General features: G+C 41.6%; 1 protein-coding gene across 2 annotated transcripts in view; it reads right to left on the bottom strand.

Annotated features, from left to right (window-relative positions):
- ccdc85cb (coiled-coil domain containing 85C, b) overlaps nucleotides 1–25,161 on the bottom strand; it is a 78,793-nt gene that overhangs the window by 20,795 nt on the left and 32,837 nt on the right. For both annotated transcript variants that reach the window (XM_073853249.1, XM_073853248.1), the window contains exon 2: nucleotides 8,608–8,687. In XM_073853249.1, the coding sequence (XP_073709350.1) occupies nucleotides 8,608–8,687 (80 nt within the window). The remainder of the gene's footprint in view (nucleotides 1–8,607; nucleotides 8,688–25,161) is intronic.

The following is a 25,161-nucleotide window of genomic DNA, read 5'->3' on the forward strand; positions in this document are numbered from 1 at the left end:
ATAAAGTGTGAGCATGTACAGCACTCAATACTTCCATTCAATAGTTTCACTTCTTGAATGGAATTAGTGAAATAAATCAACTTTTGAAGATATTCTAATTATATGACCAGCACCTGTATAATATAATATAATATAATATAATATAATATAATATAATATAATATATATAATTATAATATAATATAATATAATATAATATAATATAATATAATATAATATACTTTTTAGCTGGAAGTGTTTGTGTTATAGTTCTTTAAAATGCCATTTGCAGTGATATTCGTTCATAAGACATTCATATACTGATTTTGTTGGGGTCTTTCACTAATTTAGCGTCTAATGCAAAATGTTATTGGGCCTATTTTCAGGCTCTGAGTTACAACCAAATTGTCCACACCAGCACAATGATCTTTGTGCTCAATTTTCGCAGCTAGCCCTCAAATTTAATTTTGAAGTCATTGGCAAAATAATTAAGGCAACGGAAATTTGAAAAAATATCAAATATTACAGAACAACAATTTCAAACCCACTGCTGCACCTTTAGTGCACATTGTTGAAGCATTTGCAAAAACTAGATCACAATCATTCAAAAATGAGTTGTTACCAGGTCATGAATGACATTTGTCAGCAAAATAAAGACTTACTGGACCTTTCCATAAAAACAGACCTTTCATCCTCAGGGTCATGTGGGTTTAAAGTAAGTTGCAAACCAAAGTGTCACCTATCACAACAGCTGAAATGGCTTTTTGGAAAAGCTTAGCATAGGTATCCTGGGAAATCAAGAGTTCAGCTCAGTTCATGTGCGCTCAGGACAGCGTTCTCTGAAGGATTGAGCTCTCCTCTGAATTAATCATGCTTCAAGTGAATTCACTCATTCTCAGAGGACTGCAGCGATGAGACGCAAACCGTTTTCTCTTATTTGACCAGAGGGAGAAAGTAACTCTCTTGCATTTTAATCATAGCTTTACAAAGTGCTTTCCATCCTGGGGATAAAATGCTTTCAGACGTTCCGTGCACCATGTTCCACATGTTCAGAGTAAAAGACTCAAATAGATATGCCTTGAAAAGGCGCAACAATTTAGGAATACCGCTGTCTGGTACACCCACATCCACTACAAGACAGAGGGGGGCTGGCAATGAAAACGTAATGAGGATATATGATTAAAAGAGAGAATTATTGCAGATCCAAGGACTCTTTCAAGCCTGTGGCCATGCCAGCACACTCGGGTTTGTTTCTATGAATACTGTGATGAATGCTACCTACAAAGCCCTTCATAAGAACTGCTTTGTAGTCAGTATTTCCAGTACCCACACAGTGTTTTCGTTTTCACGGGACAGAATAAATCACCCAAAAATGAAAATTCTGTCATGACTTATGCACCACCATGTCACTCTGAACCAATGTGACCTTCACAAAAGGTGAAATGCTAAAGAATGGTATGGCTGCTCTTTTGCATATGAGGAAAGTGAAAGGATATCTAGGATGTCAAAAGTAGTCAATAGGACAGATGTCAAACCTGACATCTAAAAGCAATGTGTTTGAATGGATGTGGACAAAAAAAAAAAAAAATTGTTAAGTTAACTAATGTAATTCACATTATAAGTCTTAAAATCTGAAATATTTCATTGAAATCCAGCAATGATATAGTTACTTTAATATACAATTAAATGATAAAAACTTCCCTTAAATTCAAACAGTTACAGCATACAATGAATAGGGTACAACAGGGCTAAAGGCACACCTTAAGAAAAAAAATGTGCTTTTCAATGTGCCCAAAATGTATGATTGCAGAAAAAAAAAACATCTGTATTTAACATTAATGGAGAAACAGATTTTGTGTGAAAATAAATCATACAAGTCGTTTATTTTGTTTAAAAATAATATAATGAATATAAAATAGTATAAATGTATGAGGTGGCAAGGAGGGCCTTTTATCCCACACACAAAGTAAAAGGTTCACCAGCATGGGGCAAAAGGCACACAGTATTGATACAAATACTTTAGCTAAAACAATGTTTTTTTTTAATGATGTCTAAGTTAATACTTGTTCAAAACAATCACTTTAGCAAAGTGATTATATTTATTAATCAATACTTAATATTACCTAATAATACTTATTTAAGATTATTTTTGTCACAAGCGCGGTCTCTGTGGCTCCCTCCAACCTCCGCCAGCGGGAACTCTCACCTGAGTTCTAACTCACTACATTACCCACAACCCCGTGCCTGGGACGATCATTTCCGGTTCCGGGTCTCCCGGGTCACTTCTCCCGCGGCGGCCATTTATAGCGCTGTTTGGCGTCTTAGACTTTGCGAAGTTTTGCTAGTTATGCTACCAATCCTGAGCGTTCTCTTTACGGACTGCCTTTCTGTTACAAACCGGACTGTTTATCGTGTGTGTGAATCATTGCTGCCTGCCTATTGTCGACCCCCGCCTGTTTATCGGATTACCCCTTTGTCTTGCCGCCTGCCTCGACCCTTTGCACGGACTCTCATTACCCCTGTCGGATTATCTTCACCACACCAGTCAGCCGGTATTGAACCTTGCTTGTTTACTCTGTGTGTACGAATAAAGCTGTTGCAAATGGATCCAACGTCTCCGGATGATTCCATGACTACGTCACAGAAAACTTCGCCACCTACGGATCCAGCGACAGTCGCCCAGCTTACCACCGAGCTCACCGCCCAAGCTTCGGTCCTGACACATCACCAGCAGCAACTCGACCGACTTACCCACCTAACGGAACAGTTAGTACAAGCACTGCAGGGCCTACAGATCGCTACCTCGCCTGCTCCACCTCCGGTAACTACGCCACCTCCAGCAGCTCAGGCAGTCACCACCAGCCCACGTCTCGCTTTCCCGGAGAAGTTTGACGGTACGTCTACTAAATGTAAGGGGTTCCTATTGCAATGTACGTTGTTCGTAAATCAACAACCCCATCTGTATCCCACGGATGAGAGCAAAATAGCCTTCGTTTGCTCCTTGCTTTCCGGAAGAGCGTTAGACTGGGCCACCGCCGTGTGGAATCTGGGTCAACCAACCTTCCCCTCCTTCGCTAACTTCCTGGAACGTTTTAAAGCAGTTTTTCAACCCAGCTCACAAAGCGGCGAGGCCGGGGAGCAGATTGTTACACTCAAACAGGGCAGGCGTACAGCAGCGGATTATGCACTCGAGTTTCGCACCCTCGCAGCCCAGAGTGGATGGAACGACGGGCCTCTCAAGCTCCACTATCGGAGAGGGCTACATCCGGACCTGCAAGTAGAACTGGCCTGTAGAGATGAGGGTCTCTCGTTAGATCAATACATCGATCTGTCCATCCGGATTGACAACGTCATGCGAGCTCGTAAACCAAGTCGACCAGGTTCCTCCGTGCCCCTGAATCTACCCACCGTCGAGGCAGTTCCTGAACCTATGCAGTTAGGAGCCACCAAGTTGACCCTGGAGGAGAGGGAGAGACGGCTAAAGAGCAATCTTTGCCTGTATTGTGGCTTGGCTGGACACATCAGGGCCAACTGTCCCACTCGACCCCCACGTCCACCATCCTCGGTGAGTCAAGTTAAACCTCATATCAATCGATGTGAAATACCTGTTACCCTAATGTTCAATGGGAATTCTATTCAAACTACAGCCCTGATTGACTCGGGGGCAGCGGGGAATTTTATTGACTCAGATTTCGTTGCTAATAATCACTTACCCATCCTGTCTTGTGTTTCACCTGTGGCAGTGGCCGCCATCGACGGGCGACCGCTAGGATCTGGACGGATCCATCACACCACCGACGATATCACTCTACAGATCCAACCTGACCATTCAGAGACCCTTCGCTTCTTCCTTATCTCCTCACCCCAATCACCGCTCATCCTAGGCTACCCATGGCTCCACCTACACGAACCAGCCATCTCTTGGACTCAGGGAATTATCACTCACTGGTCTCCTCACTGTCAAATGCATTGCTCCCCACGAATCACCCGAACAGTTGAGCCACGCACCCAACCTAGGCCAGATACGATTATACCCAGCGAATACCAGGATCTTATTGAGGCCTTCAGCCGCCTTAAAGCCACTCAACTACCGCCTCATCGACCAGGGGACTGTGCTATCGACCTCATCCCAGGATCCACTCCACCACGTGGGCGTGTCTTCCCCCTCTCTCAGCCCGAGTCCGAGGCCATGAAGGCGTACATCCAGGAGGAACTGGCCAAGGGATTCATTCGACCCTCCACCTCTCCCGCGTCGGCCGGCTTCTTCTTCGTCAAAAAGAAGGACGGAGGTCTTCGTCCCTGCATTGACTACCGGGCCCTCAACGACATAACTATCAAATACCGCTATCCACTCCCACTCGTACCTCCTGCACTGGAATTGTTGCGAACGGCCAAGATCTACACCAAGTTGGATTTACGTTCAGCGTATAATCTCATCAGAATTCGCGAGGGGGATGAGTGGAAAACCGCATTCTCAACAACCACCGGTCACTATGAATACCGGGTTATGCCCTTCGGTCTAGCCAATAGCCCCTCCTACTTTCAGGCCTTCGTCAACGAAATCTTCCGAGACATGTTGAACCGCTGGGTTATAATCTACATAGACGACATTCTCATCTACTCAAACTCCTACTCCGAGCACATTCAACATGTTAGAGCTGTTCTGAAACGTCTCATCCAGCACCAACTGTACGCCAAGGAAGAGAAGTGTGAGTTTCACGTAAGCAAAATCGCCTTCCTCGGCTATGTTATCAGCCCTGAAGGAGTCGCTATGGACGAGACTAAGGTAAATGCAGTTCGCAAGTGGCCACGTCCCACAACTCTCAAGGAGCTCCAGCGTTTCCTGGGGTTCTCCAACTTCTACCGCCGCTTCATCAGACATTTCAGCACCGTAGCCGCGCCTCTCACATCCATGATCAAAAAGGGGGACCACCGTCTGAACTGGTCTACTACAGCCATCCAAGCATTCCACGATTTGCGTCAAAGGTTCACTACGGCTCCCATCCTCCACCACCCAGATCCCGACAGGCCGTTTCTAGTAGAGGTAGACGCCTCCAGTACCGGCGTAGGAGCGGTACTTTCACAACGTCAGGGTCAACCCCCCAAGACCTTCCCTTGTGCATACTACTCTCACAAGCTCACCCCCGCAGAGAGAAATTATGACGTGGGCAATCGAGAGCTGCTAGCGATCAAACTAGCTCTCGAGGAATGGCGGCATTGGCTCGAAGGAGCTCGTCACCCCTTTACAGTGCTGACCGACCATAAAAATCTGGAATACCTTCGCTCTGCCAAGGTCCTCAATCACCGCCAAGCTAGATGGGCCCTTTTCTTCACCCGATTTCAATTTCAAGTGACCTACCGACCCGGCTCTCAGAACACTAAGGCGGACGCCCTCTCCCGCATTCATGAACCCGACCTCCATACTAACTTTCCTGAAACTATCCTACCCACCTCCGTCGTCGTGGCCCCGGTAGCTTGGGACATCATGACTGAGATCACAGAGGAACACCTACTGGACCCTCCTCCAGCTAACTGTCCCGACCACCTCACCTATGTTCCAGCAAACCTGCGTAAACGAGTCCTTTCCGAGGTTCATGCCACCCCAAGTTCCGGTCACCCAGGTATCGAGGCAACGCTACAACTGCTCAACAACCGTTTCTGGTGGCCCTCTATACGCTCAGATACCGTCACGTTCGTCAAGAGCTGCGCCATTTGTAACACTGCTAAGGCTTCACATCAGTTACCCGCAGGCCTTCTTCAGCCTTTACCCACACCCAAGCGCCCGTGGTCCCACATCGCCATAGATTTTATCACGGACCTACCCGCCTCTCAGGGTTATACTGTAATTCTCACTGTCATCGATCGTTTCTCCAAAGGTTGCCGTCTCATCCCTCTCCCCAAACTCCCCACTGCCATGGAAACAGCGGAGACTCTATGTAACTCTGTGTTCCGATTCTACGGGTTACCCGAGGACATTGTATCAGATCGTGGACCGCAATTCACTTCACGTCTCTGGACTAACTTCTTCCGTCTGCTTGGAGTTAATATCAGCCTTACATCCGGATACCACCCTCAGTCCAACGGCCAAGCCGAGAGATTAAACCAGGAGTTGACCCGCTTCCTACGTTCATACTGTCAAAACCATCAGGAAGACTGGAACCGCTACCTCTTCTGGGCTGAGTATGCCCAAAATTCACTACGCAAGCCTGCTACCAATCTCACACCATTTCAATGCATCTTAGGATTTCAACCCCCCTTGTTCCCCTGGTCAGGGGAACCCTCCGAACTCCCAGCGGTCAACTCCTGGTTCCAGCAAAGCGAGGAGACTTGGAATCTAGCACACGTCCATCTGCAAAGAGCCATTCGACGCACTCAGGTCCAGGCCGACCGCAGACGCCGACCCAACCCCCCTTATGAGCCCGGCCAGTGGGTTTGGTTATCTACCCGGGACCTTCGTCTACGCCTACCCTGCAAGAAGCTCAGTCCCAGGTACGTGGGTCCTTTCAAAATAATCAGACAAATCACCCCAGTTTCATTTAAATTAGAACTTCCTGCAGAATACCGTATCTCACCAACCTTTCATGTCTCTCTGTTGAAGCCCGCTGGTGACCCGGGAGGAGTGGAGAACCTAGAGGGGACCGCCCAGCAGGGACCTGCCCCCCTGATCATCGACGGCGAGGAGGTATATCGAGTCAGCACCATCCTGGACTCCCGACGCCGGAACGGACGACTCCAATACCTGGTCGACTGGGAGGACTACGGCCCCGAGGAGAGGTCTTGGGTACCGGCCGAGGACATCTTGGATCCCTCGCTCACCGCCGAATTTCATTCCTCTCACCCAGGTCGACCAGCTCCCCGTGGAAGGGGTAGACCCCGGCGTCGGTTACCTCCTCGTGCCAGGAGGCACTCGCAGGGGGGGGGCTCTGTCACAAGCGCGGTCTCTGTGGCTCCCTCCAACCTCCGCCAGCGGGAACTCTCACCTGAGTTCTAACTCACTACATTACCCACAACCCCGTGCCTGGGACGATCATTTCCGGTTCCGGGTCTCCCGGGTCACTTCTCCCGCGGCGGCCATTTATAGCGCTGTTTGGCGTCTTAGACTTTGCGAAGTTTTGCTAGTTATGCTACCAATCCTGAGCGTTCTCTTTACGGACTGCCTTTCTGTTACAAACCGGACTGTTTATCGTGTGTGTGAATCATTGCTGCCTGCCTATTGTCGACCCCCGCCTGTTTATCGGATTACCCCTTTGTCTTGCCGCCTGCCTCGACCCTTTGCACGGACTCTCATTACCCCTGTCGGATTATCTTCACCACACCAGTCAGCCGGTATTGAACCTTGCTTGTTTACTCTGTGTGTACGAATAAAGCTGTTGCAAATGGATCCAACGTCTCCGGATGATTCCATGACTACGTCACAATTTTGATAAATAGAAGAATTTATTAAATTAAAATGTTAATATAAAAAATATTTAAAAACACAGAAACAAAATCCTTTTAAAAAGTAAAGATTCTGAAAGTTTTGAAGAATTTCCTATAATAATTTAATATAGATTGACAGTAGTAATAACAAATTATATTTTATTATATGACATGATTAATAGCATGTTTTAAATATGATGGTTTCATTTTAAACATGGTGATTATCTCTAAGATGGACACCCAAAAAAATATATGATATTTACCATCTGAATTTAACTAATGTTATGTCAACAAATGGAAAAGTCTATCTATTAATTATCATGTGCCTTTAGCCCCAACAGCAGGGGCGCTTATTACCCCAAATACCATACTTTTACATATTCTACATATTTTAAAACAGAAAACAGTAATAATATTTCACTGTTTTTTTCCTGTATTTTTTATCAAATAAATGCAGTCTCTGTAAGCTTTAGAAACTTTAATATTAAAAAATCAAATTAATTGATTGATTAAAGACATAATCAACAGATTAAGTGATTCTTAAAACAATTATTACTGTAGTTGTAGCCCTACTCATTTAATTTTTGAGTAAACTATCCTTTTACCGGCAAGAACAGTGAACTTTAAAACAGAAACCTCTGTGAAGCTATGAAAATGTAACTGCCCCACACTTTTCCAAATATGCAGGTTTTATTCCTACCTACGCATCTACACAAGCTGGAGGTGAAGGAACTAGTGAAATCCTATTCAAGTGCTGAGGAGAGTGGGCTGTAATGCTGTTCTGCTGGATGGGTTCACGGTAAGTGTTTTGTTGTAGATGTCTGTAGTATAGTGAGTGAATACGTTTGTGACATTTGGTGATAGGCAGATTGATTGTGGTGCCTTCAGAATAAATAGGTGAACTTTAAATGCTCTTTCGGTTGGTAAAACCCACTCATTCTCCACAAGGGAGGTTAAATTGAGGCCACAGACGCTCAGAGATGCCCACACAATCCTGGCGTGATGGTAAGCTGCTTCTTCTTCCTGCCGGAGGGAATGCTGTGTGCCAATTTAACACAGTTTGACCCACCATGAATTAAAGATTGGCTGCCTCTTTCGTAACCCCAAACTGCCACCACTAATGTTGGCACTCAATAGCACATCTAAATCTAGATTACTCCTATTTTCAAGAGCTTTAGAAAAAAAGCATGTTGTTAACTCAGTCCTTACTTGTGACAGCAGTTTGTTGTTATTGTCCTCTAGAATCCGGACCTTGGTTTCTAGCTGGCGAATGTAGTTTGAGGATGCATCTGCAAGACAAATAAAGGAAGAGATCAATTAAAATCCTGAAGTGAACAAAATTCGACAGTATTAGAAATAGTGATTTTATTTTTCACTCAACTGAACTGAACAAACAGCTCTAAATAAGACATTTAGTTTTTTTTAAAATCGTCAACACTAATTGGCACATCAGGTGAACCATTTTGAAGTCACTCCGGCCCAAAATTCACATACCTTTGATATTTTTTAAACTGCTGGAACACTAACTATCACAAGGTGAAATTTCAGTTTAATTAAAGACTTGAGAATACAGCCTGTGATCTATTTTTGGGTTTGTTTTGATTTGGTTAATTCAGTTTACTTGATTTTTCATGCATATGTGATTTTAATTTAATCCCACAGTGCTTTAATCTTAAAATTAGCTTCCCCTCTGATAACATGGTTGTGATCATTTCTGTTTTCTCTGTACACATTGTCAAAAAAGTTTGATGACCAAAAGCATCATTTATGGCTTGATGCGGTCTGTACTGAGCCAGTAACTTTGGACGCTAGCAATCGATGAGTAATGCTGCTTGTTTAATTCTGGGCTGGCTTCAAGGTTCAGGGAGTGCATGGAAAATTCATTTAATCACATACTTTGTAACATGCAAGGCTGAAACAAAAATCAAGGAATAATGCAAAACAATACTGAATTATAAAGTCACACATTAAATACTCTAGATTACGTGAATGGTAACTATTATATTGCAGTATATAACTGAAAAACAGGATCTTCTAAGAATATTTTTGAGTGTTGAAGCAAACTAATCTGGTTCATGGAAACAACTAGGAGCATAACAGGTACTCTTGACTTTACTGTGACTTTACACTGCCTGTAAAATATATTACACTGCAATTTTACATTTGGTCTCACTGACCATTTGAGACACCTGGCTTTCCAACCTTCCTGAGGTTCCTCCCAGGTACAATTGTGACCATGAAATAAAGTACATACTTTGACCTATCCTTTTAAACCTTTGGTAAGGCATGCATGCATTTGATTAATTTTACATCCAAATAGTAAAAACGTGCTGAGTTAGCTGGGAAACTGGGAAATTGTCACAGCCAAAAGTTCCCTATGAAGCAAGAAAGTGTGCACTGAAATTCCTTTTTCCTGAATGTAATCACTTAATCCAAGCACTTATGTTGAGTTTTTGTGAAAACAGCTAAATTAATGCACAATAATGTTGTTCATATTTCCTCTGAAATAAAAGAGTCATTTTATTTGCTTAAGTAAGAGCAGGGTGTACAATATGGATAACATTAGTTATTAGGCTAATAGATAAACCCACTGCCATGTCTGAGTAAAACGCAGCAGTGGAAAGTGAGGCAGTGCTGGGCGGCTACAAATCCCTAGTGACACTCTAATCTAACTTCATCTGGCTGACTGAATGATAGGAGCGAGCCAAGCCGATTAAGAATCAGGTCCGATACATAAAACCTCTGGACCAGCGTCCTAGTCAGGAGATCCACCCACTACCAAAAATCATTCCAACCAGAACCAGCTATTAGAAATATGACTCCACTACCCCAAAGCAATTCAGTTTCCATCTTGCCAGGGAGCTAAATGTTCTTCTCAGCATAACTCACCACACAGGAGACTTCCACTCAACAATAGTCATCAGATCTGGTGGTGTGAGGACAACATCACTGACCTTTAGCTGTAAGACACAGCTCCAAGGACAACATCCATAGAATCTATGTTACATCTTCTCAAATCCCAATGGGCTTGAACCAGGGATGTACTGGCCATCGGGAGAACCGGTACATTCCCGGTGGGCCGGTGGAGTAGTGGGCCGATCGCCGAAGCGAGGAAGACCTCCGCCATTATATGCGCGGTTTTAAATTACAGCACATTCGAAACTGCAAATAGCCCAAAATTGTGAATCAGCGGGATCAGTCGTCCGCGTAGCGCTGACGAACATGCCCTGTGCTTCCAACACAATGTAAAGTTGTGCAAGTTGCTTGATCCATTCAGATATAACACAGAATTGTGTTATATAGTCGTGTGATATGAGAACATTAAAGGTTCTGTAGGTTCTGCTGGGCTTGGAAACTGCATGATGAGGTAAAGTGGAAAATGCCATTATATAATTACTGTCGTTTTTTTTTAAATTATTATTACAAATTTCATAGTTTATTATTACTATTTATTAAAAAAAAAACATATTACCATGGTAATGTTTTCTTGTGACCAGCATCTTACTAATATCAAAGAACTTTGCTAATACTAGTCAGTTAATATCTGGATTCTAAGCAATAATTTCTTTCTTTTTATATGTTTAGTTGTAATTAACTTTAATTGGAGTAAAATGTAAATTCAACAAGACCCTGGTTAAAGAAAAATACCAGTGTCTATTATATAAATTAGATGTTTACTACAAATATTAAAGTTCTTAAAGGAACAGTTCACCCAAAAATAAAAATGGTCATCATTTACTCAACATCATGTAATTACAATCCTGTATGAACTTCTTTCTTCTGTGGAACATAAAGGAAGAAATGATTTTTATTACAGAATGATTTTTTATTATTACAGAATTTATTAGCAATTAATTTCTTGCAATGTAGCTCAAAATCAATGCTTTACTGCATGCATTTCTATGTGACAAAAATGCATTATTAAGTTTGTTGCATTTGAATTCAGTAGTATCTATCATTATTTGCTTATTTCCCGTTTTATTTATTTATTTACTCCAATTAAAGGCCCTACAACCCAACAAAACTTTCACGGGGGAACTTTTGGGCCGGATGGGCTGGATTTGTCCAGGGCTGAATTTCAACCCCAGTCCAGCCCTGGCCTGAACCTATTAACACCCAGGGCTTGTATTGTGTGAATTAGTATACCATACTCAATTCTAATACACTCAGTGTAGTTTTGCATATGTTACATAGGGCTGCAACACCAAATTGCTAAAATGTAATTACATTTGACAGACTTTGAGTGCCTTAATGCAAATAAGTTGTTTTGTGGCCACTATTTCAACCTTTTTTTAACATTAGAATGACACTCCATGACAGCATGCAGATCCAACAAATTGTCCAAAACTGATAAAGAAAATAATGTTGATAAATTTTGTAACTGATTTTAAATAATGAATTTAAAACTCTTGTTACTTTTTTTTTTTTTTTAATTTTTATATTTTATTTTAGGGTTAAATGCTGTATATAACAGTTCACAAGCCAGTGCATACATTTTACTGTTTTATCCACCTTATTTTTAACATACAATTCTTAACATTTTGGTGTCATTCACTTCCAGCTATTTCACCTCTATAAAATAGGTACAATGCTGCTTGATATTGCAAACTGGCATTTGTTATCATATTTTATTAATTTATTATCATAATTATGTACACACTGATTTGTAGCACAAATAGATCAATCTTTAATTAGAGTTTAGTGCACTTTGTTTTTCTTCTAGTTATTTATTTATATATTATTTATATTTATTTATATAAATTTTGTACCTTCATGGGGGAATCAGCTAAATGGTAATTATTTTAACAAAATAAGAGGGATCATACAAAATGCACATTATTGTTTATTTAGTACTGACCTGAATAAGATAATTTTACATAAAAGATGTTTACATATAGTCCACAAGTGAAAATAATAGTTGAATTTATAAAAATTACCCAGTTCAAAAGTTTGCATCCCCTTGATTCTTAATACTGTGTTTTCTTTCCTAAATGATCCACAGCTGTGTTTTTTGTTTACTGATAGTTGTTCTTGAGTCCCTTGTTTGTCCAGAACAGTTAAACTGTCCGCTGTTCTTCAGAAAAATCCTTCCAGCATTTTTGTGTATTTGAACCCTTTCCAACAATGATGAATGAACAACTGAGGGATATGCAACTTACTGATGCTCCATAAGGAAAAACCATGCATTAAGTGCCGGGGGTGAAAACTTTTGAACAGAATGGAGGTGTGTACATTCTTCTTATTTTGCATAAATATCATATTTTTTCATTTAGTACTGCTCTTCAGAGGCTACAGAAGATAGTTACATGTTTCCCAGAAGACAAAACAAGTAAAATTTACCCTGATCTTCAATTTCAAAAAGTTTAAATTTGTGGGAACTGAAGGATTTTTCTGAAGAACAGCAGACAGTTTAACTGTTCAGGTCAAACAAGGGACTCATGAACAACTATCACTAAAAAAAAAAAAAAAAAAAAAAAAAAAATTCACAATCTGTGGAGCATTTAGGTAAGAGCACAGTGTTAAGAATCAAGGTGATGTAAACTTTTGAACTGGGTAATTTTTATATATTCATCTTTTATTATTTTCTCTTGTGGACTATATAGAAACATCTTTTATGTGAAATATCTCATTCAGGTCAGTACTAAATAAACAATAACATGCATTTTGTATGACCCCTCTTATTTTAGTAAAACAATTAACATTTGGCAGATTATGAAAGGGGCATGTAAAGTTTTGACTTCAACGGTACTTTATATACAATGTATCAAATTCAGTAAGTTAAAAATTTTATGCTTCTAAATAGTTGTTTTATCGTTGTGTTTGTATGGTTTGGTGTATACTTAGCCACTGTGTTTATTGTTGCAATTTACATTGCAAAAATAAATAAATAAATAAAAAATTCCTTTATAGCACACAATGTAGGCCTATAGCATCTTGCAGTTTGGTTTACTTTCTCCCAGACTCCAGTTCTTCAGTTAGAAATCAGCTCTGAATGTATCAAGAGACAACAATGCACATTAATCAAATAAATCTGATGTGCTGATCAGCTATTTGTGCACATTAGCTCAGTGAACTGACATGGATGTTTTTATGTGTAGCGGCACGACGCGGATGAGCATGTGGGGGTGGGGTAGCGAGTCTGTCCCTCTCGCTTTGTCGCTTCCAATCGCATCAGCAATGCCATGACCCACTTCTATAGCCGCCACTGCGGCACAAGGCTCACGCGGGAATCTTCAGGATAGGCCACATGGGCAGCAACTGTTGAGCAGTTTTCATGACATCACAAGCAGCCCCTTCCAGCAGTCACACCCGAAACCCACAATCGCATCAGGGTTTGTTCAGAGAGAACTGAGATGAATTCCGACTTCTTGGAAACACGCTGATGAGCCTACAGAAACGCTGTCATTCAGTTTCCTTTGAACATCTGTTGCAACACACTGGGCGCTGCCTACTGCGTGCGAGCATGTGTTTTAAATACCAATCAAAACTTTGTGTGTTTGTGTGTGTGTGTCTGTGAATAACGCTGTGAGTCTTGAAGAGTAGAAACAGAAATAAAAAAACTAGCAAGAAACAACTCCAAGCGAAAGCTTTAAATGGGTGTGTGCATGAAGTTGCAGGATCAATTGCTGCAAGATGTGGCAGTCCAAGTAGAAACAACAGTCTCTACAATAATTCATTCCATACAGTCTGACCTCATTCTGTTAGAAAATTACAGCATGGCAGACAATGAAACTTAAATTAAAGAGGGTGGAAAGCTACAGACTGGAGGGAGGAGAAAGAGAAAGTTACATTTCACTCCATTTGTCTGAGTTTAGAATTCCAACTTGGCTAAAAAGAAAGTCAGAAAAAACTTGTTTCAAAGCCTGCACAACTTTCTTCTCTCACTGGAGGATAGGGGAAGTAAGAACAGATGAGAGTAGAAAACAAAGAATGTTAGCGAAAGACAGAAATAGATAGACAGAGGGAAGTAATGTTTGGATAGTGAGTTCATGTTGAGGCTCTAGCCTGGAATCCCATTGGTTTATTAGAGGTGTTTGCTATCATTATCGCTCTGTCAGGTATTTGAACAAACTGTTTTTTATATCGAAACGTATGGTCCAACATACTCAAATTGTGCTATGTGTTGAGGAAAGTTCTGCTATTTTCACCTGACATGTTAAAATGGATTAAAAAATCCCATAAGGTCTAGACATGCCAAATCAACATCAAAGAACTAACAGCAATGACAACACCACAAAGACCACAAAAAACAATACAAAGACTGAAGCCAACAGCAAAATGGGGAAACCGGAAGAGCTAGGATTGTGGATATACAAACAGTGCTTGGTTAACATTTTCATGCCAATCTCTCTCACCAGACAGGTTCAACTAAAATTTTTGTAGATGAGATGAAGATGAAGAATGAAAGTGTGCCCTCTAGACTTTGCTGTTTGATTGCTTCAGTCCATGTCATTTTCTTCTTGTGTACTTGTTTGCGAAGTTCAACAGCCAACCAGAGTGATCTCTCTCTCACCGACATGCCTCTGAAATTCTCGGTGATTCATTTTTTGAACCGGTACTATTTAAATTTGTTTACTTTTTGATTGACTAAACCAAAATATTGAATTGTTTAAAAATTATTTTTTCCGGACACTCCCTTGCCTGCTATTCATCAGGCCTCAACAGGTAAACACATCCCACTTCTCAACAATCTCACACCTTTGGTTGCCATGTTGGGCTGGTTGCAAATTCAAACAAACAAAGCATCATACTAGAACCACAAGCAGCATGACATTTGACCCAAATCTATGTAACTTCATTGTATGCAGCTGGACTCCATCAAAGTAATACAATGAAAGTCAGTGGGGTCCAAAACAACACTGGACCCATTGTACGGACAAAAACAGATACCTTCTTTTGTGTTCCAATGAAGAAAGTAAGTCATTGCTGTACACCTTCAATCATTACCTCAGCTGGGAGAGTTGTCTTTAGTTTAATCATTGACTGCAACAGCGACCTTGTTCCTTACTTGAGCACACAATTACAAATGAAGTAATTTTCTCTAAGCTGAGTCGCCTCCTCATGGAGCCAAAAGTGCTGTTTATTTACTCTAGAAACTAGAGAGGGTTTTAATATTTATGTCTTGCGTTTAAAAGTGAAGTTTTAAAGACAACTGTAAGTCAACAATGTGTAAACAATGTGGTTTAGTAGCACATTTATTTGTATAGCACTTTATACAAAGCAGCTTCACAGCAATAAACAGGACAATAACAGTTCTGCAAATTCAGTTACCTCAATTTCAGCTGTAAAGCAGCTCAATTTAGTTCAGTGTTGATTTAATTTATATAAATAACAGTGTTAATGATGTTAATAAAGTTCATCAATTATAAAACAACCGAAAAGGCAGCTCAGAAGACAATAGTGTAACTATCCAGCTCAGTTCAGTTCAAGTTTTGTTCTCATCCAATAGTGTCAAAGCAGTCAAATCGATAATATTTTTGAATTGGAGTTTGAAGTCATTCTTTTTGTCATTCTGTTTACTGCCACTAATTGATGCAGAAATAGCACACTTAACACTTCCCTTTTAAGACGTGTGAGGCCAAGTCTTCAAACTGTTACACTAATCTGTTTTACGAGCTAGAGCTCCCAGACCTTTTAAATTATATGGCGCTTTCAGAAAATACAACCTCTTGTTCTCATTGCCTTGTGTTCAAGTCAAAGCAAATGTACTTTTTTTTATATGTAACGTGACATGTTTATTTTTAATCCATCCATGTTGGATGGCTTAAAATATAGCTGACTGTCTAAAAAATACAGTACAATTTACTATGTGGGGTCACTGATACAACAGATCAGATCAGTCCTGCTGACTTATAGATCATGTTGTGCGGAGGACCAAAGCTGGAGAAGATTATACAAACATTGTTAAAGCTCTGATCTGTCCTAGTAGCAATATAAAGTAAACTGTTAAAAACAAACAACCAAGAAACTACTAAGACTGGACAAAAAAGTCAAAAGAAGTGTGAACTTTTTGGAACTTGCTGAAACTGTTTTTACACTAGATCTTTTTTTTTTTATTTTTATTTTTTACCAGAACTAGAGTCTGTTTGATTCCAGAGTTTGGTTAGTTTGGCTTGTTTGAAGTTTTTTTTTTTTTTTTTTATTCAAATTGAATAGTGCTTCCCAAACCTGTTCATGGAGGCCCCCAAACAGTTTTTCCATAATGCTTCTCCAGCCAGTCTCTTTTTAATGTTTTTTCTTGTGGAACTAGAAGACTTCGTCTTCACATCACATAATCAAGTGGCCTTTAGAGACACAGCTGAGCATATCACAGCAACTACAAATGTCCAATTAATATTTAATTTACAAATGCCAAGATTAACAGGCAAAGAGATTCCTCTCCTTTCAGTTTACATGAAACAAGTGTATGAATTATGATATCGGCAGCCAAACAAGCTTCATACATTAGTAAAAACTTTATATATAATCTGACACAATGACACAAAATATAAACCGCACACCATGTTGGTTTAGTCTGGCCAGAGGAGAACTAGTCCATCTAAATGGCTAAACATTGGTCAGTGAATCAGCCTGGATGATATATCAGTGTATCATTAGTTCTAACGTATCACATAAGGTGTGACCAACCAGACATTGTCATTTGTTGAACATAGTAATTATAAAAACTGTACATTCAGAAAAAAAGAGATCGCGTGTAGACTTGCCTCTCACTTTTAATTCAGACAAACACACACACACATGGCAGGCTGGAGTATTTAAGCTGTTTGTTTGCTGTTGGGTGGCAGGCACAGTGCCTGCGGTACAATTCTAGCGGATTCCACAGTTTTAAGTAACGCTGACACCACAAGCCTCAGAATTTCAGTGCATCGTCTAAACCAGCTAAATGGTGTGATCTCACCACTGGCAAGAGGAACCCTTATGTAACCCAAGACGCCAATGTGTTTATCTAGGAAGACATGAACTTCAATTATCTGTGTTGTTTCTGGGCAAGTACAAATTTCTGCTCCTCCACCATGGACCACTAACATTGCAGAGGTCATTGGAGAAAAAGCTGAATATTTTACAATATGGACACAAAAGACCAACATACTCCTTATGAACCACTGTTCCTCCTCTGAATAAAATGAATAAACATAATCATATAATGCAACCAACTAGGCAGTTGGCCTCAGTTCTTTTTCTACATGTAAATAGATCAATAGACTTCATAAGCATAGACCTCATGGACACGGTTATCATCATCATCATCATCATCATCATTCACTTTTAGACAAAATTTCTAATCTCTGCTTAAATTAGGAATAAGACTTTCCCCCTTTCTCAGCCTAAGCATGTCAATAGTCTCAGGGGAAAAAAAAAAGAGAAACATGAGACAAAAAAAAAAAAGACAAAAAGACTGAAATGACTTCTCGATAGCTCACAGGAATTTTGTCTTGAAGGTGTCATAACAACATGTGGGAGCATGTACATATATGTCTTTTTTAAATTCTTCTTCTTAGTTAAAACATTTCAGAGCATTTTGGTGTCTACTGTGGTTTTATATAACAGCTATAAGTGCTATTTATAATGTATGGTGCTTGCAGTGGACTGAAGATGTTTCACAAGAAACTTAACAAGGCAACTGGGGAATATTCAAGTTCTACCCCTGTTCTCATGTCACTTGGCAGTGTGGTATATAAAAGACATTTAGAGAAAGAAAAAAACCTTCACAAATAGAAAAAGCAGATAAATAAACAGAGGAACTACAACTGAGAGTAGTACTTGACTTGTTTTTTCAATTGAGACAATTTGAAAGCAATTTTAGATGACTAGCAGCTCGTTATGATTGTAAAAGGTTGAAAGGTGTACAATGCAGTGGTCCATCTAAATATCAAATACTGATAATCTTAAAATGGTCAAACAATGAACATTTAATCAGTTTGTTCTTTTTGTGAAGGTTTTTTTTTTTCATCTAACATACGTAAGGTCTGAACAGCCAGATACCGCCTTTTGCTGAACATGGTAATTATGAAAACTCACTCAAGAAATCACCTGCCCATCCACTATATTAGTTTTACTAAAAGTAAAATCTACAGATCCATTTTCTGCAAAATTCTGCAAGTATCCATTCTATGACAATCAGTGTTTAATTTGTAAATGAATAATTGCCGGATCCAAAACAGCAGTTAAAAGGTGCTGTGACCGACACCAACAATACAACTTTAGTTTTCCCACAACATTCAATGACGTCACTAAACATTGATGCCACAACTACCTGTATAAGAACATCGTTTACAAGTTTCTGCATGAACCTAACTAGTCTAGGGCACAGGTTTTCAAACCCTGGGTTAAAATTAGGTCGCAAGATGATGGAAAATATGTAAGTTACATTAAAAATAAAATTGGTTTTCATAAAAATAAAATACAGTCATAGTCTATATATGAAAAGTATAAATATGGGAAATATATCTGACTTAAATAATTAACAGATTTAAAATAGCGCGGCGCTCCACAAACAAGTTCACTAAAAGGAAACGGAGAACCGAGATGACAGAACACGCATCTTGTTTGCTTGCTTTATTTTACAAAAGCACAAATGTTCTTTTTTTAAAGAACATTTGTGCAAAAATAAAAGTAAACACTTTGTGGTTTCGAATTATGTCTAACTCTTATCTGTATGACAAAAAATTGTTTTTGTTTTTAGTATTTTGTATTTATTATTTGGTTCAGCTATTCGATCGTGCCGGTGCCTCACGCACACACGCTACATATTCTAGCAATTCAAACTTGAAATCATAGTCTGTACATTATCAAAATACAATACAGGCAACCAAACATATAAAAGGTAACACTGGGTAAGTTAAATAAAGCCTATATATCCGGTCCACGCTGCTGTTATGCCAAGCACATTTTTTTTTCCGTCGATATACAATCGTCTGTGAAGTACAAAGCCTAGTATACATTACAAATAATAGTTTATCATTCAAATACATTGTGAGTATGAAAACATTTGGATTTGTGCCGAATTACAGAGGTACGTGAGCCCAACGCCTTTTACTTGCAGTTTTGCTTTGTTTCGATTTCTTGTTCTGTTCTGAATATCGTTACATTTAAATGATTTTTTTCATTATAGGCCTGGTGTTTATACATTAGAATATTTCACTTGATTTGGCATCATTTCTGGTATTACAGTATTTCTGAATTGCTAAAACACTAAAATCCATTTGCAAAACCAAAGTTGCAAGTGTACAAACCACTTTATTGATTGAATCACACAGTTTGCAGAACTTTAAACACTTCTCATGTGGTTGGACACAACTAGCAAATCGGAATCAGTCTTTGTGCAAAACTGTAAACACATTTTCATTGACAAGGCACATGTAGCATTGTGGTGCACTTCAACTCAGAATGGCACAACACAGCCCCAAAAGTGAAACACAAGCAACGCACTGTTGTCATCGGTAACACACAAGCACTCAAAATTTAACACACCTGTTTCAAATCAGTAATGTGTTGCACCTAATCAATAATCAGGATATAAAGCCATGTCAAATCCAAATGGCATGTGTGATTTTCACAATGGAGGGCAGGAGAGAAGGAGGAAGTGGAAGTGGAAGTGGAAGTGGACGAGGACGACGAGGAGGAGGAGGAGGAAGAGACAGAGGAGGAAACAGAGGAGGAAGAGACGGAGGAGGAGGAGGAAGAGACAGAGGAAACAGAGGAGGAAGAGACAGAGGAAGAGGAGGAGGAAGAGACAGAGGAGACAGAGGAGGAAGAGACAGAGGAAACCGAGGAGGAAGAGACAGAGGAGGAGGAGGAGGAAGAGACAGAGGAGAAGGAGGAGGAAGAGACAGAGGAGGAGGAGGAGGAGACAGAGGAGGAGGAGGAGGAAGAGACAGAGGAGAAGGAGGAGGAAGAGACAGAGGAGGAGGAGGAGACAGAGGAGGAGGAGGAAGAGACAGAGGAGGAGGAAGAAGAAGAGCCATCATTTCCAATGAAATTAGAACAACAATCATACACCATGTTCTGATTCATGGAATGAGTATGAGGGAAGCAGGACTACGTATTCAACCAAATATAAGCAGGTTCTCTGTGGCCTCCATTGTCAGGACATTCAGAGAAGAGAACAGGTAAGTGTACTATCATTTGTGGTCCCTCAAACTTACAGTACAGTATGTACAGTTGTGGAACGTCTCAGTAAATTACTGTAACATATCTCTAAAAACTGGCCCTTTTCTAGTAGTATTACAGTAAAACTAATAGTAGTACTAAAAATAATAGTATTTTATGTATTGTACATATTTGGTGACATTTCAATGCATTAGGCCTGTCTGTACAATTCTAACGAGAGGTTTTATTTGCTAGAATTGAAAGACTGCCACATGCCGGTGGAAGGAGGGGTATGTTCTCACAACAGCAGGAGACCATTATTGTCAATATGGTCCTTCAAAATAATCACATTCGTCTGCGTGAAATACAACAGCGAGTTGAGGAAGACAACGTGAACTTTGAAGGAATCAACAGTGTGAGTCTCTCCACAATTGACCGTGTCCTGAAACGCAACCTGATAAGTCTCAAACAAGCCTACAGAGTACCATTTGAGAGAAATTCTGAAAGGGTAAAAGAGCTACGATATCAATATGTACAAGTAAGTAATCATGTCCAGAGATTAGACAGCACTATTGAGTTACTGTACATCTTTACTGTGTTGAATGTAATGCAGCACATGTATAGAGGCATGAAGCCTGGAATGCTATGTAATTTACGTTACTTCAAAAATAAATTTTTGTTCTTTTCTATAGAGAATGTTTCAACTGGATTCCATGGAGAGGCCTCATGAGTGCATCTTCTTGGATGAAGCTGGCTTCAATCTCACCAAGAGGAGAGGCCGCAACATTATTGGTCAACGTGCCATTGTAGAGTTGCCAGGGCAGCGTGGTGGCAACGTGACCATATGTGCTGCCATCAGCAGCTACGGGGTTATTCACCGCCATGTGACTTTAGGGCCTTACAACACTGCCCATCTTATAACGTTTCTGTATGCTCTACAGGAAGCATTACTGAGACGTGAAGAGAGAGGTGATGAGCAGGCAGAGCATCCCATGTATGTGGTAATCTGGGACAATGTGAACTTTCACCGTGGTCCTAGAATCCATGAGTGGTTTGAAAATAACCCACGTTTTATAAATGTGTGCCTCCCACCATACTCGCCCTTCCTTAATCCCATTGAAGAATTTTTTGCATGGAGGTGGAAGGTCTATGACAGAAATCCTTATGCACAGGAAAATCTCATTCAGTCAATGGATGCAGCATGTGAAGACATTGGAGTGGAAGCGATTCAAGGTTGGATTCGGCATGCTAAAGGATTCTTTCCCCGTTGTTTAGCAAGGGACAGGATTGCCTGTGACGTTGATGAGGTCCTGTGGCCTGACCATGCCCAGAGGCATGATGCTGAGGCAGAATGATTCCAAGACATTGCTTGCTATCGATCTGCTGCATTTTTTGTTTGTGACTACATTTATATGTGTGCAGGATTGTGCAAATACTTCATAATAAATACATTTTTTCCCCTGCTCTGCCCTGAGTGCAGTGTTTTGCATTTATCTCTGTAGTGTGTAATGACTGCTGTGTAGTGTTTATGCATTAGCTGGATGTGTGTGTTATCTGAAAACAGTGTTTGGTTTTGGGTAAAGATAACATAGTTCTGAATCAATTGTTTGATATAGCAAGACAAGTCAAAGGTTTTGACAGTGTAGCTTAAGTTTGGTGATTTGTGTTTAAGGTTTTGAGAAAGTGAGAGAAACATTCAAAAAATGTGTTTTAGCAATTCAGAAATACTGTATTACTCTCTCTCTATTCCGCTGCTCACTAAATATTTATTGCGAGTAGTGCACGCTTGGAGAGAGTGGTTGGAATAAGCACCAATCACTGAGAGCAATTTGAAATCAAGAAAGCTGATTAGTCAAAAATATGTTGAGGACCAAATATATCTACATAAACCAACGCTTGCTCTGTCTCGTATACACGCACTCACTGTCACGATCTTGTTAATGCCGGATCTTTGAAAACGTACTCGGTTACTAACGTAACCTCTGTTCTCTCTAGAGAGGGAACGAGTACTGCGTAAGTATCTTACGCTAGGGGAAAATCCTTTTCTGAGAGATCTTGAAGCCAAAAATTATCCTTAATTTTGAAATAATGTAAAGCGCGTTGCAGCAGCATACAGACATAGGCGAAACAGCTTGCGCGCCTATTGGCTGCTCTGCGGCAACTGCAGCAGCCTATAGAGCGAGGCCTGGCGCGACGCCAGATCCAATGGGGGGCATTTCGCGCCCTTTGCGTCGCTTCCCGCCTAAAAGGGCGTGGTCTAGGCCTATAAAGAACGCTCGTAGGCAGCTATTATCTGGTTTTTCATAATCGAAGCAACCAGAGCGTGCGCATGCACGGCAAGATACGCAGTACTCGTTCCCTCTCTAGAGAGAACACAGGTTACGTTAGTAACCGAGTACGTTCTCTTACGAGAGGTCTCTCGTACTGCGTAAGTATCTTACGCTAGGGGACCCAGTGTAAAACGCCGTGCATGCTGAGATCTGACACCAAAGACCCAAGGGCGAAAGCCCGGGGTTCATACAGTTCATAATCACCTAGAGAACTCACAGGGAGTTCGGGGAAGAGGGAGGGGCAACGCTGTACTCTTCCACATAGTGCAGCGTCACTCAGACGCTAAGTAAACGTACATACAGGGCGGGGTTACGGCCTGAGCTGACGCAAGAATAAGGGTCTTCACACAGTTTGCCCAGGCACATCTTGTGCTATTACTTTCACTGTCGACCCTAGAGCTGTGCTCAGTAGACGCAGCATTCCGAGCTGATAACATCAGGTCAGACAACACTGAATATCTAGACTGACAGCAGTCTGGCCTGTAAGGCGGGAACCTCCAGGTTGTAAAACCTTATAAATGTAGACTGAGAGGCCCAGCCCGCCGCCGTACAAATATCTTGCAAGGCAATCCCACTCGACCAAGCCCACGATGAGGCCACGCCCCTCGTGGAATGTGCTCTGACACCTAGCGGGCACTGCATGCCTTTGGAAGCATATGCCAGCACAATAGCATCAACTATCCATCTGGATAAGCTCTGTTTCGACGCGGCCAGTCCCTTGGGACGCCCGTAAAACGAAACAAAAAGCTGTTCTGTCTGTCTAAAAGCAGACGAGCGAGACACGTAAGCTCGCAATGCCCTGACTGGGCATGGGAGGCTCGCGTCCATTTCCTCATCAGTGACAGGTAGGGCTGACAGCGCGATGACCTGTGCCCTAAACGGTGTGTTGAGGGATTTTGGAACGTAACCATGTTTGGGTTTGAGTATGACTTTAGAGTCATTAGGTCCAAATTCCATGCACGTTGCGCTCACAGAGAGCGCGTGCAAATCCCCTATGCGCTTCACTGAAGTGAGAGCCAGTAGAAATACAGTCTTAAGAGACAGGTATTTCAAATCAATCCTCTGCAGAGGCTCGAATGGTTCTAGCTCCCCTCAGGAAGCAAATAATTAAATCGTTCCTTCCTATTGACTGACCTAGCGTTGTCGAAAACGCTGTTATGGCCGCCACATAGACTTTGAGCGTGGAAGGGGTTCTGCCCTTGTCCAGCAGCTCTTGAAGAAAGGAAAGCACCTCCATCACACCACAGTTAGTAGGTGACGAGCCGCGGGTTGCGCACCAGCCCGAAAACACAGACCATTTTGAGGAGTAGAGCCGTCTCGTAGAAGGGGCTCTAGCCTGCGTGATCGTGTTTAATACTCCTTTAGGGAGTTCATCATATATTCGCTGGTGGCCCAGACATGAAGGGACCACAGCTCTGGGTGAGGATGCCAAATCGAGCCGCTGGCCTGAGAGAGAAGGTCTCTCCTCACTGGTATCGGCCACGGGGCAGTGCTCGTCAGCTTCGTCAGCTGCATCAGCGCTGGGAACCAGGGCTGGTTTTCCCAAAACGGTGCTACCAGCAGTATTGAACATCCTTTTTCCCTGACCCTCTCTATCACCTGAGGTAGGAGAGAGACGGGGGGAAAAGCATAGAGATGACGGCGGGGCCATTCGTGGGCCAGCGCGTCTCTGCTTTTTGAGTAAAATTCCAGACAGTGAGCGTGGTTCGGAGACGCAAACAGGTCTACTTCCGCTCTGCCGAATTTTTTCCACAGTAGTTGTACTGTCTGTGGTTGTAGAGACCATTCGCCTGCTGGAACATTGTTCCTGGACAGTCTGTCTGGCCCTATGTTTAGAAGCCCCGGCACTGAAAGCCCCCCGCGCTGAGCCCATACCAGGAGGCGTTCTGCAAGTCTGTATAGGTTTTTGGACCTGAGACCGCCCTGGCGATTTATATAGGAAACCACTGACATGTTGTCCGAGCGGACTAGTACATGGTTTCCTTTTATTTGGGGACAGAAGCGCGTCAGCGCGTTCTGTACTGCCAGCATTTCGAGGCAGTTGATATTCAGGAGCTTTTCCCGTTCTGACCACTGGCCAAAAGACGGTCTGCCCTCGAGCAGAGCCCCCATCCCAAGGTGGACGCGTCCGTAGACACCACTTTTATTCTCGAGGAAGTCCCCAGGCTTACACCTGACTGGAACCAGTCGACTGCTTTCCACGGTTTCAGGGCTGTGACACATTTCTGATTGACCGTGAGACGAAGCCGACCGGATGCCCATGCTTGACGCGGGACGCGCGCTTTCAGCCAGAACTGCAGTGGGCGCATGCAGAGCAGACCCAGCTGTAGAACTGATGACGCTG

This window comes from Garra rufa, chromosome 13 (genome assembly GCF_049309525.1).
Source record: "Garra rufa chromosome 13, GarRuf1.0, whole genome shotgun sequence".
NCBI classification, from domain to species: Eukaryota; Metazoa; Chordata; class Actinopteri; order Cypriniformes; family Cyprinidae; genus Garra; species Garra rufa.